The following is a 15,267-nucleotide window of genomic DNA, read 5'->3' as shown; positions in this document are numbered from 1 at the left end:
CCGCTGTCACATTTTGAATGACAATTGCGCGGTTATGCTACTCTGTACTCAAATGAAATTTTTATCATTTTTTTTCACAAAAATAGAGCTTTTTTTTGGTGGTATTTAATCACCACTTGGGTTTTCATTTTTTGCTAAACAATCAAAAAAAGACAGAAATTTAAAAAAAATAAAACCAAAAACGTTTCATAGTTTTGTTATAACATTTTGCAAATGGGTAATTTTTCTCCTTCATTGACAAGGAGACACTGATAGGCACAGATAAGACGGCACTGATGGGCACTGTTAAGACGGCACTGACGGGCCCTAATGGTTGGCACTGATAGGTGGCACTGGTAGGTGGCATTTATAGGTGGCACTGTGGGCAGTGATAGGTAACACTGGGGCCATGATGGTTGGTACTGTGGGCACTGGTAGGTGGCACAGGTGGGCACAGAAGCCTCTGCAGAGGCTCTCCACGATCGGGACTGATATCCCTCTCACAGCCGCTGGTGGCAGCACTGGTCATGAGGCACTGATTGGTGACATTTATAGGTGGCACTGGTAGGCGGCACTGGTAGGTGGCACAGGTGGGCACAGAAGCCTCTGCAGAGGCTCTCCACCATCGGGACTGATATCCCTCTCACAGCCGCCAGTGATCGGATTTTTTTTTTCTCCTCATGCTAACAGCGTGAGGAGAAAAAATAGCCGATTACCGGCTCTGTTTACATCACATGATCAGCTGTCATTGGCTGACAGCTGATCACGTGGTAAGGGGTCGGGATTTCACTGCATTTTTGGTGAATGGGTAGGGGTAGTATGTACCTGATTTGGGGTGGTGGAGCACCCCCCCCCCCCTTTCCTGACCTACATGCTTGGATAAGGGTCTGGTATGGATTCTGGGGGGGACCCCCACATCGTCTTTTTTTTGTTTGTTTTTTTCTTTCTTTTTTTTTTTTTTTTTGGTGTGGGGTTTTACCTCAAAATCCATACCAGCCTCATAGGGCCTGGTATGGTCGGATCAAAGTTGGATCTTGTTCATTGAAGTATGTACGTCTTTGTATGCACAAGCACTTATGAAAGTATTGATATACAGTGATATGTTTATTTCATGATTTATTTTTTCATTTATTTTTGGTATTTGATTATTTGAGGATCATTGTACTTTTTTTTTTTTTTTTTTTTTTTCAGAAGTCTTTTTTTGTGGTAGTGATTCACAGAGGTCTAAGCTGCTTCATATGTTTTTGAATTTAAAGTGGCAGCGTGGGGACATTTATTCCTAATTTAGCCCTCGTTCACACCAGTGCAACTTGTCATGCGATTTGACAGGTCTGAATTGCATGACAAGTCGCACCCCATTGCCGGCAATGGAACCGCACATGTCGCAGCGATTATGAATAAGGTCCAGCACTAATTTTTACCGATTTCATTGCGACTTGCATAGACTTCTGTTAAATGAAGTCACAAGCCGCAATGAAATCGTCAGTGCAAATCGCACTGAAGTAGCGCAAGTTCAAAGCCGCAGTGGTGTGAGCTGGGGCTAAAACATCATACAATAGTTTGAACTGCTGAAACTTTTCTGCGGGTGTCATAAATCAAGCATATAAGAGCCCATATACATTTCTGCGATGCAATAACAAAAACATTATTTGGAGTGGGCTGCCAATGCACCCAGCACGCTCAAAATCAGACACATCCTCTTTTTTGTGATTCACTATCGTACATTGCCATGTATTGGGGTGCCGTTCAAACTGAATGCCATCACACCAACAAGCGTAATGTGCGTTACTGCAATGCAAAAGTGTGATTCGGCTCTAAATTTGTGACCATCTTGACGTTTTCTATTACACCTCCTTCATTTAAGTTGAATTCCAGTTAAAAATCAAAATTTGCTCTTACTAAGTATGTGTAACAATGTAAACTTTTATATTATTCATTACTTTACCCCCTTAATGACCAGGCCATTTTTTTGTAATATGGCACTGCGACACTTTAACTAACAATTGCACAATCGTGCGACACTGTACCCAAATAAAATTGATGTCCTTTTTTTCCCACAAATAGAGCTTTCTTTTGGTGGTATTTCATTACCTCTGCGTTTTTTTATTTTTGGGTTATGAACAAAAAAAGATCAACAATTTTTTTTAAAAAATGAATTTTTTTGCTATAAAACATTTCTAATAAAAAATTTTAAAAAATCTAATTTCTTCATAACTTTAGGCCCATGTATATTCTGCTACAAATTTTTGGTAAAAAAAAATCCCAATAAGCGTATATTGATTAATTTGCACAAAAGTTATAGCATCTACAAACTATGGGATAGATTTATTTATTTTATTTTTTTACTGGTAATGGCGGCGATCAGCAATTTTATTTTTATTTTTTTGGGGCCTGCGACTTTGTGGCGGACAAATCTGACAGTAAGTGGCACTTTTTGGGGACCAGTGACACCAATACAGTGATCAGTACTAAAAAATGCACTGTCATCGTATAAATGGCACTGGCAGGGCAGGGGTTAACATCAGGGGCAATCAAAGGGTTAAATGTGTTCCCTGTGTGTGCTTTCTAACTGTAGGGTGAGTGCTTTGACTAAAGGAAAACAGATCGATGTTTCTGCTTAGCAGAAACATGAGATCTCCATTTTCCTTTCTGGCAGAACAGCGGTCTGCCTTGTTTACATAGGCAGACCACTGTTCTGCCTCTCTACATATGATCGCCGGGTTCCCGGAAGCCATCACGGCCGCCGGACCCGCTGATTGTGTCCAATCACAGCGGGGCTCTGGCGACACACGCCCGAGAGCCGATCATGAGAATCACTTACCTGTATGTGATTTCGCGCTAAAGGGCTGCCCTGCCGCAGTATATGTACATGGGGCGACCCTTTACCTCCCTGGCGGTTTTCCCGAGTGTGGCTCGGGGTTAAAATTCAGGACCATTAGCGGTAACCCCGAGCCACACTCGGGATTACATCTCAGGATCCTGGTGAGGCTTTACTTACCTTGTCCCCGGGATCCTGCGATGTCCCCCGCTGTGCCTGCGGGCTCTGTCCTCCTCCGAAGCCTCTCTGTGCCAGGCTCCGTTCCCTGCGAGCTGCGCGACGCACGGGGGCGGAGCCTGGCGGCAAATTCAAAAAAGTGTAAAAACAATAACACATACAGTACTGTAATCTTACAGATTACAGTACTGTATGAAATTATTTCACATCCCTTTTGTTCCCAGTGCTTTGGCCCATGCCCTGCATGCAGTTTTATATTATATATACTGTTCTTTCTGCCTGGAAACTTGAGATTGTCCATAGCAACCAAAAAGTGTCCCTTTACATCAAAAGTGGCTTTAGACCGGCTAGAAAACAGCGATAGTAAATTAGAACACTTGCAGAATTGAGCGATAGTGAATCGTGGGGAAATTTATTTTATTATTAATTTTTTTTTTTTCTCTTTAATTATTTATTTTTATTTATTATATTATAATTTATGTTTTTGTGTTTCATAGTTTATCATACCTGGGATATCTACTAGACTCTTGTTTGGACAGATTTAAGTGTGTTATTGTTAAGAATTACAGACCTACAATATAAAACGCCAAATTTCCATGCAAAATAATTGTGGGGAAATTTATTTTATTATTTTCAGCACCTAAAATCCGAAATAATCATACCGCCAGGGAGGTTAAGCGGTTATTGCTGATTGTCTAGATTAGAAACAGCAGTTTAAAGCCGGCCTAAGACCTGTTCGAATCTCGGCCGGTTCAGCAGGGACAGGCCGAGATTCAAACCATGTAAAGGTAGGCTGATTGTACCCAAGTTGATCGATCGATCAACTTGGGTACAACCAGCCTGTTGGATTTTTCATGCAATTATTGCCAGCTGCAATAACACAATATCTCAACGGTAGGTATTCCACTATCAACACTGACTATGTTGATGGGGGATCGAGCAATTTTATTTCCTGCAACCTGTGCACTTTGAACTATAAAGATGTAATATTATTGTGGCATTTGATTATAGAGCAGTGAATGGAAGAAAGCCTTTAATATCTTAGGCATGCATGTAGTGAGGGGTATATAGCCCTACTAGTTTTAAAATGTAACACAAATCGTTTACTAAATGGGAAAATCTCCTATTTTTGTTTAGACTAGAGTGTTTCTTTAATTTCCAGACCTAGAGAAGAAACTGTTTTCATCATAAGAGTTCTGATATGTGAACTGTCTTGCTTAAAGTGTACTTGTCATGGGAATAAATATTGGGGCTGCCACTGCTGAGCTCCTTCTGAAAAAGTTTGTTGCCTGGCTGTGTGTGGCATTAGACTCTGAGTAAGAATGCAGCCATCAAGTCAGGGAAAAGTCAGAATTCATTATCTCCATACTCGTTCCAGATCACTGGCTTGTTGTATTAATGTCAAAGCTTTAGAATGACAGCCAGGCAGTTAGCAAAGGAAGTGCTTCCATACTTCCCTAATGACTGTTGTGTTTGAAATGCACATGCAGGGTAACACAGCCTTTCTTAGCAAGGCTACAGTCCTTTATCTGACTTTTGCATTTGACCACCTCACTCTCTTTTGTCAGTAATCTGGTGATCTGGGCATTGTGGATTTGATTCAAGTCGATTTTAAATCATGATTTTAAAGTGATTGTAAAGGCTCTTTTTTTTTCCATTTAAAATAACAAACATGTTATACTTACCTCCACTGTGCAGTTCGTTTTGCACAGAGTGGCCCCGAACCTCCTCTTCTAGGGTCCCCCGGCGGCGCTAGTAGCTCCTCCTCTTATCAGATAACCCCCTAGGAGAAGCGTTTTCCCTGGGGGTTACCTTGCGGGCGTGCTCCCGAGTCCAGCATTCGACGTCCATAGAGACATGAATGCTGGACTCGGCCCCACCCCCCTGCGCCCACATCATTGGATTTGATTGACAGCAGCGGGAGCCAATGGCTGCGCTGCTATCAATCTAGCCATTTAAGAGCCGGGACCTCGTGCAGAGATGGACAGAGCATCCCCGCTGAGGGAAATTCGGGGCTCGGGTAAGTTAAACAGGGGGGCTGGGGGGGCGGTCACTGCCAGGCGTTTTTACACCTTAATGCATAGGATGCATTAAAGTGAAAAAACACGAGGGTTTACAACCCCTATGAATCGCTAGTAAAAAGGCTTGATTTAAATCAAATTTTTTTAAAGAGCAACTGTGATTTCTGTCCCGCAGTGGCTCCTCCTCTGATCCGCTGTTGACTCACCGACAGTCCCATTCACTTTAATGGGATGGCTGGTGATGCGCCAGTGACGCAACAAGGTGACGGACGTGACGGCAGCAGGTGAGTGGATGCCTGCTAACTGGCACTGCCATGATGGATCTGAAATGACAGGTGCTCTCTAAATGTAATAACTTATTCTTGCTGTTAGAATCTTTAATATTTGCAAACAAAATGAAGGTTTCCTATTTAGAATAATAAGCTGTCAGGTTAGTAAAGTAGCAATATCAGAACCGGTTCAATCATACAGTTTGTAGTGTACATAGATTTGCAAAACAATGGGATAAAGAAATATTTCTGAACTTTGTTTTATCTCATGGTTACTGTGAAATTGTGTGTATGCATTGATGCAGTGCATGTTATCTCAGCTTGCAGAGCTTGGATTCTTTGAATGAGTTTACTAAAAATGTAAATATTGCAGAATATGCAGCCTCATGCTACATAACTAAGCATTCCATTACATGCTGAATAAACTAAATTATTAATGTATCTTAACCTCCCTGGCGGTATGATTATTTCAGATTTTAGGTGCTGAAAGCGGTACAATTATTTTGCATGGAAATTTGGCGTTTTATATTGTAGGTCTGTAAATCTTAACAATAACACACTTAAATCTGTCCAAACCAGAGTCTAGTAGATATCCCGGGTATGATAAAGTTTGAAACACAAAAACATAAATTATAATATAATAAATAAAAATAAATCATTAAAAAAAATAGTAATAAAATAAATTTCCCCACAATTCACTATCGCTCAATTCTGCAAGTGTTCTAATTTACTATCGCTGTTTTCTAGCTGGTCTAAAGCCACTTTTGACGTAAAGGGACACTTTTTGGTTGCTATGGACAATCTCCAGTTTCCAGGCAGAAAGAACAGTGTATATAACATAAAACTGCATGCAGGGCATGGGCCAAAGCACTGGGGACAAAAGGGATGTGAAATCATTTCATACAGTACTGTAATCTGTAAGATTACAGTACTGTATGTGTTATGATTTTTACTTTTTTTTTAAACATTGAACGGGGACACACTGGACCCCCTGCTGTGCCCCGCGCCGCACATAGTGTGAACCCAGCCTGATGCTTCAGGCTGAGTTTTCAAAAGCCACCAATAAGATTCAGAATTCTCTTAGAAGATTGAATCTGATTGGCAATACATTAAACAGCAATTGCCAGGCAATTGGAAAGCATTCACTGAACTGCCAATATTTTCCAGTAAACACATTTGCTCTAAAGGTATAAAGGTTACCTAAAGCAGAACTAAACCCATTGATTTTTAAATGAGAACTAAAGGTTAAAATACTTACCTTTCAACAGTCCGACGCCCACAAAGTCCCTCGCCATCACTAGCATCTTCTCCCCAGCTTCTTTCAGGTGCTGGTCTTCATCTGCTTTGATTCACCAGCATGGGATGACGTCACCCCCACACATGCACAGGAGTGCAGTCTTCCGGGCACATAGGCATTTTGCCAGAAGATATACTGAGCTGCACGTTTGCAATATGTTATTTTAACTTTATTTCCACTTTATATCGCAACTATACTCCCCTTGGCTCAGAGCTCCCCCACCTGGCCGCTGAAATCTTCAGGCGGCCAGCTTCTGGGTCTCGATCGCCAGTCGCGGTCTTTAGCCAGACGGGGATAACGTCACTCCTGGTGCATGGGTGCTCAGTCAGATTCAGCATTGCCGAATTTGTACAGCGAGCTGCTCGTGTGCGGCTCACTGTAAAAAAAGGCGGACAGGCAGATAACTAACTTTAATGCAGAGGAGACAAAGCATGTCCCTTCTGCATTAAATTTTCCTCCCATCTTTTATTCTGGCCTAAAGTTCCACTTTAACTGTTTTCCAAAACAGTTACATTCAAGGCATGCCATGAAGGATAACTGTCATAGCTGTTTGTGGTCTCAACCAAAATGTCAAGCCATCAAATGGCTGGAGTCATAACTGATCACATGTGCAGTATTATGACAACTATAGGTCAGTTAGATGCTAAGATGGCCGCTTCCTTGGCTGTATAGGATAGTTTAGTTTCGCTTTAAATGAGATTCTCTATAGTCCCATGCAGAATATGCACACTCTGCTCCAAAGAAGATCATTAGGAGCATACTGACAAAAAAGCCCATGTCTTTTTCTTCTTACATCTCATCTTAAACTACCAAGACAGGACTGAATCTGGTGGTTGTTAAAAACCCTTTTATTTTTATTTTTTCCAGCATTACCAGCAGCCGTGTTCCTGGATCACTAGAATATAGACAGAAGGGGCTGTCATAGTACAGTGCTGCCTTGACTTTGTTTCCAAATTGAGATTCCATTAGTATTGTCAGGTTTATTACCACTTTCAGACCAGGCCTTTTCTGGCACTTTTTGTTTACATGTAACAATCAGTATTTTTTGCTAGAAAATTACTTGAAATCCCCAAACATTATATATATATAATTTATTTATTTATTTTTTTTTTTTTTTAAAGCAAAGACCCTAGAGAATAAAATAGGTGTTGTTGCAATTTCTTATGTCACACTGTATTTGCGCAGTGGTATTTCAAATGTAGGTTTTTGGGAGAAAAAATGCACTTTTTTGAATTTCAGTGCAAAAAAAAAAACACAATACATAACCCAATTTTTTGGTAAAATATAAAAGATGATGTTACGCCGGGTAAATATATACCAAACATGTCACGCTTTTTAAATGCACATGCCCATGCAATCTTGACAAACGAAGTACATTTTACTATCCATAGGGCGACTCTTTAAAAGCTTGTACAGGTTACCACATTAGATGTACAGGGGAGATCTAGTGCTAGAATTACTGTCCATGATCTGATATTCGCAGTAATACCTAACATGTGGATCAATCACTGTTTGCGTGCGGGACCGACATGCCTTTTTGGCTTTGCGCACAAGCACAGGGGGATAAGGGGGCACTTTAATTTTTTGTAAATTATTTATTTTATTTTTATTTTTGCACGGTTACTTACAATGTATATGAAAAATCTACACACCCCTGTTAAAATGTCAGGTTTCTGTCCGACCAGCCAGCGCATGCACTGGCTGGTCGCTCGGGTCTCCCGGTGGGATGGGTTAGTTGGCTGTTAGGTTTGCTTTTACAAGGTAGCCGACCGCCAGCTCAAAAAAAAACGGTACTGGGGTGATGCCCAGTAAAACTATTGAAAGTCCAGCAATGTATGAGTACGTCTCTGGTCCCGAAGTGATTAAAAAGATGGGGGAAGTTGGTCCACTCTAAGGTTTTACTTTCATTTGTGGAATGTAGTGAACTGACTCTAGTTCAGTTACCATGTATACCGGATACCATTGGAAACTTCACTGATTGTTTTTTATAGTGGCCTCTTAGTGGCCAGTGGCCAGTGCTCTTAAACACTGCAGTTCTCAAACGCTTATGTTGCTTCCCTAAGGCTGAACCACTCCCAAGCATTTATTGCAGCTTTCAGCACATGTATTTATGGGAGCACTAAATTTAAAGTTTTTTTAAAGTGCAAAGTTTTTTTTTTTGCATTCTTTATTTATACATTTTTCAGTGCAAAAGCAAGAGAAAAAAGGGAAGTGCGGGGAAGGCAATCAGAATGGGTACATTCAGCGAAGGCAAAACACTGTAAAGAACAGGGGGAGTCTAACATTGTACCATCTACAAAAACAGGCCAGAAGACCTCATGCAACGTTAAAATCCAAAGAACATTGTTGAAATCAGAGGGAGGTGGGAAATAAGTATTTCCAGAGCGAAAAGTCTGAGTGTTAGGGGATCCAGAAGTTCGCTTCAAGGGGAGGTGATTCCAAGTGCTTATTGGGAACCTCTTCATAGATTTTCTAGAAAGCCTCATGACGCCCTTATAGTTGCCTAGTCACAATGAGCTTATACAAAGAAAGGGTAGGAAGAAGAGAGAAGGGGGAAAAAAGTGGGAGGGGTGCCATCGGCGGGGACACATAGCGACAATGTTGTGAAGGAGGGGTACTACTGTGATCACTTTGACCCCAACAGATAAAGACTGGTATTTGAGGATTTATTATGTTTTTTCTTGATGTGTGCATGGCTACATTCAAGTTCACTTGGCTTTCCAGAAGTTAGGCAGGTCATGTGAACTTCTTCAAAGTCAGCTAGACAAAGAAGCAATTCCTGCTAACCCAAATATAGGCTATAATACAAATTTCCTTTTATTTTCAATAAAGTTGGAGGTATTAAACTATTTCAGCATGAATTAATAATTGTATTATATTGCAGCCATTTTATCCATTACTCTCCATCATCGTTAATTTTGAATTGTATATGTTGACTTTTTATAAGGACCTTTGTAATTACTAAACATTTGGTTGTTTCATTTTAATTTTCCAACACCAGGTCAGCAGCAAGGAAGTGACGGTGTCAAAGTACAGCAAGCTACTATAGCCTCTATTGCTGTTGGAGGGCTTACCAATGCCACCATCGGTGCTGTCAGTCCTGATCAAATATCACAGGTGCAGCTTCAACAGTCTCAGCTATCATCAGATCAAGAGGTGCAGACTGGCAAGAGGCTGAGAAGAGTTGCGTGTTCATGTCCTAACTGTCGAGAAGGGGAAGGAAGGTAAGCTCTTTAATGGAGTTCTAGGAACCTTTTTAAGATATTTTGAACAAAGGGAGTATGTGTCAAAAGTTTTAATTAAAGTGTTACTAAACCCAGTAATATGAAAATAGTTCATCTGCCCCCCATAGTGCCCACGGCTTATAAATCTTCTTTTTACATTAAAATATTGCCACTATATACCTTTTTGGATGATCTGTATACCACGGTTACATGATAAACTGCACAGTTTCTCTAGTGCTGAGAGTTCAGGTAGGAGGAGATTTCCACTTTAGCCTGTATAGACGCCCACATGTGTGATGTCAATATCATGTGATCTGGCTAGTTCAGCTCAACAAGGAAATATTCTCTACACCACAGCATAAAAGGCACAACTGAGCATGTGCAGGTCGGCTACCCTGCCTGTGTTAGCTGACCTTCCCCAGATAGACAGTGCAGGAGGGGAGGATCTGTGCATACAGGATAAAACAGCCTTTTTGCACAATGCAGAGGATTAACCCTGTTAGTTCCACAATGAGTATAACAAGCATGCTATGCTGCATATACAAACTGATTTTACGGCTGTGGGTTTAGTAACACTTTAAGGGTATTCCCAAACCACACAGTCTAAGGGTCAAGAGTGAATGTATTGCAAAAACTATATTTCACATATAAATTTGATTATCGCACATCAAAGAATTGACGTACTCCAGAAAGTTAAAAAAAAAGCCTTCAGAGGGCTGACCATGGAAGAAAAAAAGATTACGATTACTACCAGCCAATTTATCAATAATAAGTAAAGTAACATTTATTTAAATACCTTTAAAGCCATTCAATATTAGGAGAATACAATTAAACCTTTCTATTACTATCTACATTTCAAATGCACTGTTATCTTTGTCATTCTTTGTCATTGGCACTATAATCCTTAAGGTATATGATGTATATCACTGGTAAAATTCATTCACACACAAGTGTGTGTTCATTGGGACTGACAGTATTGAATTTTAAAGTGTTAATAAACCCAGGACCCTGCAGTCACTACATCTGGTCTCCCACAATACACAGAACATGGAAATACAATTATTTTAGTAAATATGAACTGCTAAATACCTTTTCTCATCAGCAGTACAACGGATATAAAAAGTCTACACACTCCTGTTAAAATGCCAGGTTTCTGTGATGTAAAAAAATGAGACAAAGATAAATAATTTCAGAACTTTTTCCACCTTTAATGTGACCTATAAACTGTACAACTCAGTTGAACAACAAACTGAAATCTTTTAGGGGAGGGGGAAGTAAAAATAAAAAACTAAAACAAATGTGGTTGCATAAGTGTGCACACCCTCTTATAACTGGGGATGTAGCTGTGTTCAGAATTAAGCAATCACATTCAAACTGTTAAATCCTAATCCGAGGTTCCACTCATGAATTACTGACCACTGTAGATGTAAGCTATGCTGCCAATTGCTCACATATGGTGTATGAATATGAAACCAAGTGGGAAAACTTCCAAGGGTCAGAAACCATTGAGTATGAGGTGTGTATGTTTCTGACCCTCGCTGAGTGCTATTTAAACTCTAGGTCTAAAAAAACGTAATGAGTTGAATGGCTTGGTACACACATTTGTTGTGAGTGCATGTTGCATTAACCTAAACATTGTGCGGTAGCAGACTATGCCAGATTTACAGTAGCAGACCTTTTTGGAAACAGCATTTAGAACACAAGAAACAAACACTCTAGTTTCTGCCTTGCACTCTAACTAGGGCATTTTTTTTCCTATCTAGTCCAGCTCTGGTTCATCAAAAGGAGATTTCCCTCAATTGTCTTGGATATGGTTTAGGCAACTGTTTCCCAGATTTATAAGGCTTCCACCTCGTCTTCTGTTCACAATTTCTTTAAGTTCTACTAGGTGGATGTTTCTACCTCATCTGATGTCAGGTTCAGCTGTAAGGTCCTTCAAGCAGTCCCTCGTCTCCTGTTTACGTTGGATCTGTTAGCGATTGTGTGCTGATTTGCCACTCTTTCAGTTCGGTTGCTTTTGGAAATCCTATAGGTTTAAGATGTCCCTTAATGGATGAGAAATGGGGAAAAATATGATTTTTGCACACACCATGAAAGCTTTTCTCGATATCAATTGGGGAACACACATTCCCCCCCCCCCCCGTGTTTCATGTTCATGCTGTCGGTACTATTTTACTACAAAACTGAGGCATGCTGGTAATAGAAGGGGTTATACCATGGGCTAACCTACAGTTCTTTTGTTTGCTGCTGTCTAACCCTCCTGTAGGCGACGATATAACACAGAGGTTTAAGAGTTCTTGTGTCCCTCCATGTACTCCAAGAAAAGCATTTTACAATGAGTACAAAAATCCAATTTTTTGCTCTTAATTGTAGTATGGTGCTGAAAGGCAGAAACATTAGCTTAATAGGAGCAGAAATTATGTTGGAATTTTTGATACCAAAACTAGTGACCAGTCATCCGTTTACTCTTTTGCTCTGGATAAAAAGAGCTGATGTAAGTTAACCAGACTTGTGCAGAGAAACACATAGGCAGAAATCAGCCAAAGGTACACAGTGGTTCCCATAATGTCAACATGTAGACCTTTCCAAAATATGTTAGACTGGCAATATCATGGCTTACCCCAGTAGCTTAATTTCTTACATATTCATCCGTTCATATATTCCATTCTGGTAGCAATAAATCCAACAAGTGTAAGGATTAATCCTCCATACTGTTGTCAATAGTAGACTACTTGGCTAACACCAGTAGGGTAATATTTTAAAGTCGCTCAATATCTAAACCTTGTGGCATCCTTTTTCCCCATAGGCAAATTATGTTTCACACCACATGGTTCATAGTCTGGGAAAAATTCCAAGAATGTGACAGTGCATTTAACCTTATGTAGTATATTTAGATCTTCTACATATCTATCCAATCAAGCTTGTGTGGTAGTGGAATAAGTTATCCAGAGTGGAGCTAATTTGCAGCACCAATGGCTTACAGTTGAAATGGAACAGATAATCCCTTCCAGGTTCAAAACCATACTCTGTTTAAAGCTAACCATGTACAGTAGGATTTTCCAAAATCAGTTATACATTGCACACAAGTATGGAATAGCTGATCCATTCTTGAACAGTGAATCTACCTAAATCCAGGTAAATGGCTGTTTTTAAATTAGGTCAGTTTGACTTTCATGTGCACGCTTCTCTGTAAAAGTACACGTGTATATGTATGTGCTATGACCTGTGTTCTGGTGTGCTCCCCCCCTTTTTTTCCTTTAAAGGGAGAGGTACTAAGGTCATTAGTGACAAGGTGGCAATTTGTGCTGCCCTATAAAAATACACAGTTTCCACCATCAAAGATATGACATAAAGGGACTGACTACCCATCAATGGTTATTCTTGCTTTAACCACTTGCTTTCTGGGCACTTAAACCCCCCTCCTCCTCCCAGACCAATTTTCAGCTTTCAGCGCTGACGCAGTTTGAATGACAATTGCGTGGTCATACAACACTGTACCCAAATGAAATTTTTATCATTTTTTTCCCACAAATAGAGCTTTCTTTTGGTGGTATTTAATCACAGCTGGGGTTTTTATTTTTTGATATGCGTTGATGAGGCGGCACTGGTGGGCACTGATAGGCTGCACAGATAGGCACAGATAAGGCGGCACTGATAGGCACAGTTAAGGCGGCACTGATGGGGACAGATAAGGCGGTACTGATGGGCACAGATAAGGCAGCACTGATGGCCACTGATGGGCGCTGATGGGCGGCACGGATAGGTGGCACTGATGGGGGGCACTGATAGGTACCACTGATGGGGGGCACTGATGGGCAGCACTGATGGGCACTTATGGGCACTGGTAGGTGACACTGATGGGCACTGATAGGTGGCACTGATGTGCAGCACTGTTGTTGCACTGATGTGGGTGCTGATGGGTGGCACTGATGGGTGGCACTGATTGATGGCACTGATGGGTGACGCTGGTGGGCACTGGTAGGCGACACTGCTGCCTATTGCTGTCACAGAAGATCGCCTTGATTGGGACTAATGTCCCGATCATGGCCGCCGGTGATCTTTTTTTTTTTTTTTCCTCCTCACGCTTTTAGCGCGAGGAGGAAAAATAGCCGATTACCGGCTCTGTTTACATCACATGATCAGCTGTCATTGGCTGACAGCTGATCATGTGGTAAGGGGTCGGGACCAACCCCTTACTCTGATCGGTGATCAGGCGAGTCTCATAGAGGCGCAGGCCGCTCGTGCACGGGACGACGTCAATAGACGTCATCCCGGCAATGTAGATCCGCGCTGTTGCCGTCATTTGGCAATGGCCCAGATCTGAAGCGGTTAAAGCTCAAATCCAGCTATTTTTGACACAGCAAGAGAAACACCTTTCATTATAATGGTAAATCCTTAGACACGCTCAGATTTTTATTTATTTTTTGCTATCTGAGCCCCCACTGGAGGCACTTTTCCTCACTTCCAGTGCCGGTGATGCCTTGTGTTTTACAGGACATGAGTTAAGATTTTAGTGCTGTTTGGATTGACTGTTCCATTCAGCTGCAGCCTCAGCTAGCAGGGTGTACTATCTTGGGCCTTGGCCTTTTGAGGGTGGGAATGGAGTAGGAATTCCTACTCTCTGTTCAAGGTTCAAGTTGTCAGCAGTCTATATCTTACAATCTTACACGGTTAGTCTGGTTGAAAAAAGTCACAAGTCCTTCCAGTTCAACCAATAGAAGGGGCAGAAAAATAAATATATATATGTATGTACATATATATATATAACCACAGTTGATCCAGAGGAAGGCAAAAAACCCTAAAATATGATTCAGATTGCTCCAGCAGGGGAAAAATCCTACCTGATTCCCCAAGAGGCAATCCCATGTTCACTGGATCAACTTTACCTACAAGTGTTAGTATCCAGTTATATTTTGTGTATTTTAGGAAAGAATTCAGGCCTTTCTTAACCACTTGAGCCCCGGACCATTATGCTGCCTAAGGACCAGAGGTCTTTTTCCAATTTGGCACTGCGTCGCTTTAACTGCTAATTGCGCGGTCATGCAATGCTGTACCCAAACGAAATTTGCGTCCTTTTCTTCCCACAAATAGAGCTTTCTTTTGATGGTATTTGATCACCTCTGCGGTTTTTATTTTTTGCGCTATAAACGGAAAAAGACCGAAAATTTTGAAAAAAAATGATATTTTCTACTTTTTTGTTATAAAAAAAATCCAATAAACTCAATTTTAGTCATACATTTAGGCCAAAATGTATTCGGCCACATGTCTTTGGTAAAAAAAATGTCAATAAGCGTATATTTATTGGTTTGCGCAAAAGTTATAGCGTCTACAAACTAGGGTACATTTTCTGGAATTTACACAGCTTTTAGTTTATGACTGCCAATGTCATTTCTTGAGGTGCTAAAATGGCAGGGCAGTACAAAACCCCCCCAAATGACCCCATTTTGGAAAGTAGACACCCCAAGGAAATTGCTGAGAGGCA

General features: G+C 40.9%; 1 protein-coding gene across 4 annotated transcripts in view; it reads left to right on the top strand.

Annotated features, from left to right (window-relative positions):
* Nucleotides 1-15,267, top strand: part of SP4 (Sp4 transcription factor) — a 45,987-nt gene that overhangs the window by 14,219 nt on the left and 16,501 nt on the right. For all 4 annotated transcript variants that reach the window (XR_012244399.1, XM_073630043.1, XM_073630042.1 and 1 more), the window contains exon 4: nt 9,563-9,785. Coding sequence is in view for 3 of the 4 variants with exons in the window: in XM_073630043.1 (XP_073486144.1) it covers nt 9,563-9,785 (223 nt within the window). In the remaining variant the exon portion in view is untranslated. The remainder of the gene's footprint in view (nt 1-9,562; nt 9,786-15,267) is intronic.

The sequence above is a fragment of the Aquarana catesbeiana genome, linkage group LG05, assembly GCF_042186555.1.
Source record: "Aquarana catesbeiana isolate 2022-GZ linkage group LG05, ASM4218655v1, whole genome shotgun sequence".
Taxonomy (NCBI): Eukaryota; Metazoa; Chordata; class Amphibia; order Anura; family Ranidae; genus Aquarana; species Aquarana catesbeiana.
Note: the sequence above shows the minus strand (reverse complement) of the source record. Positions and strands in the feature narration are given on the sequence as shown.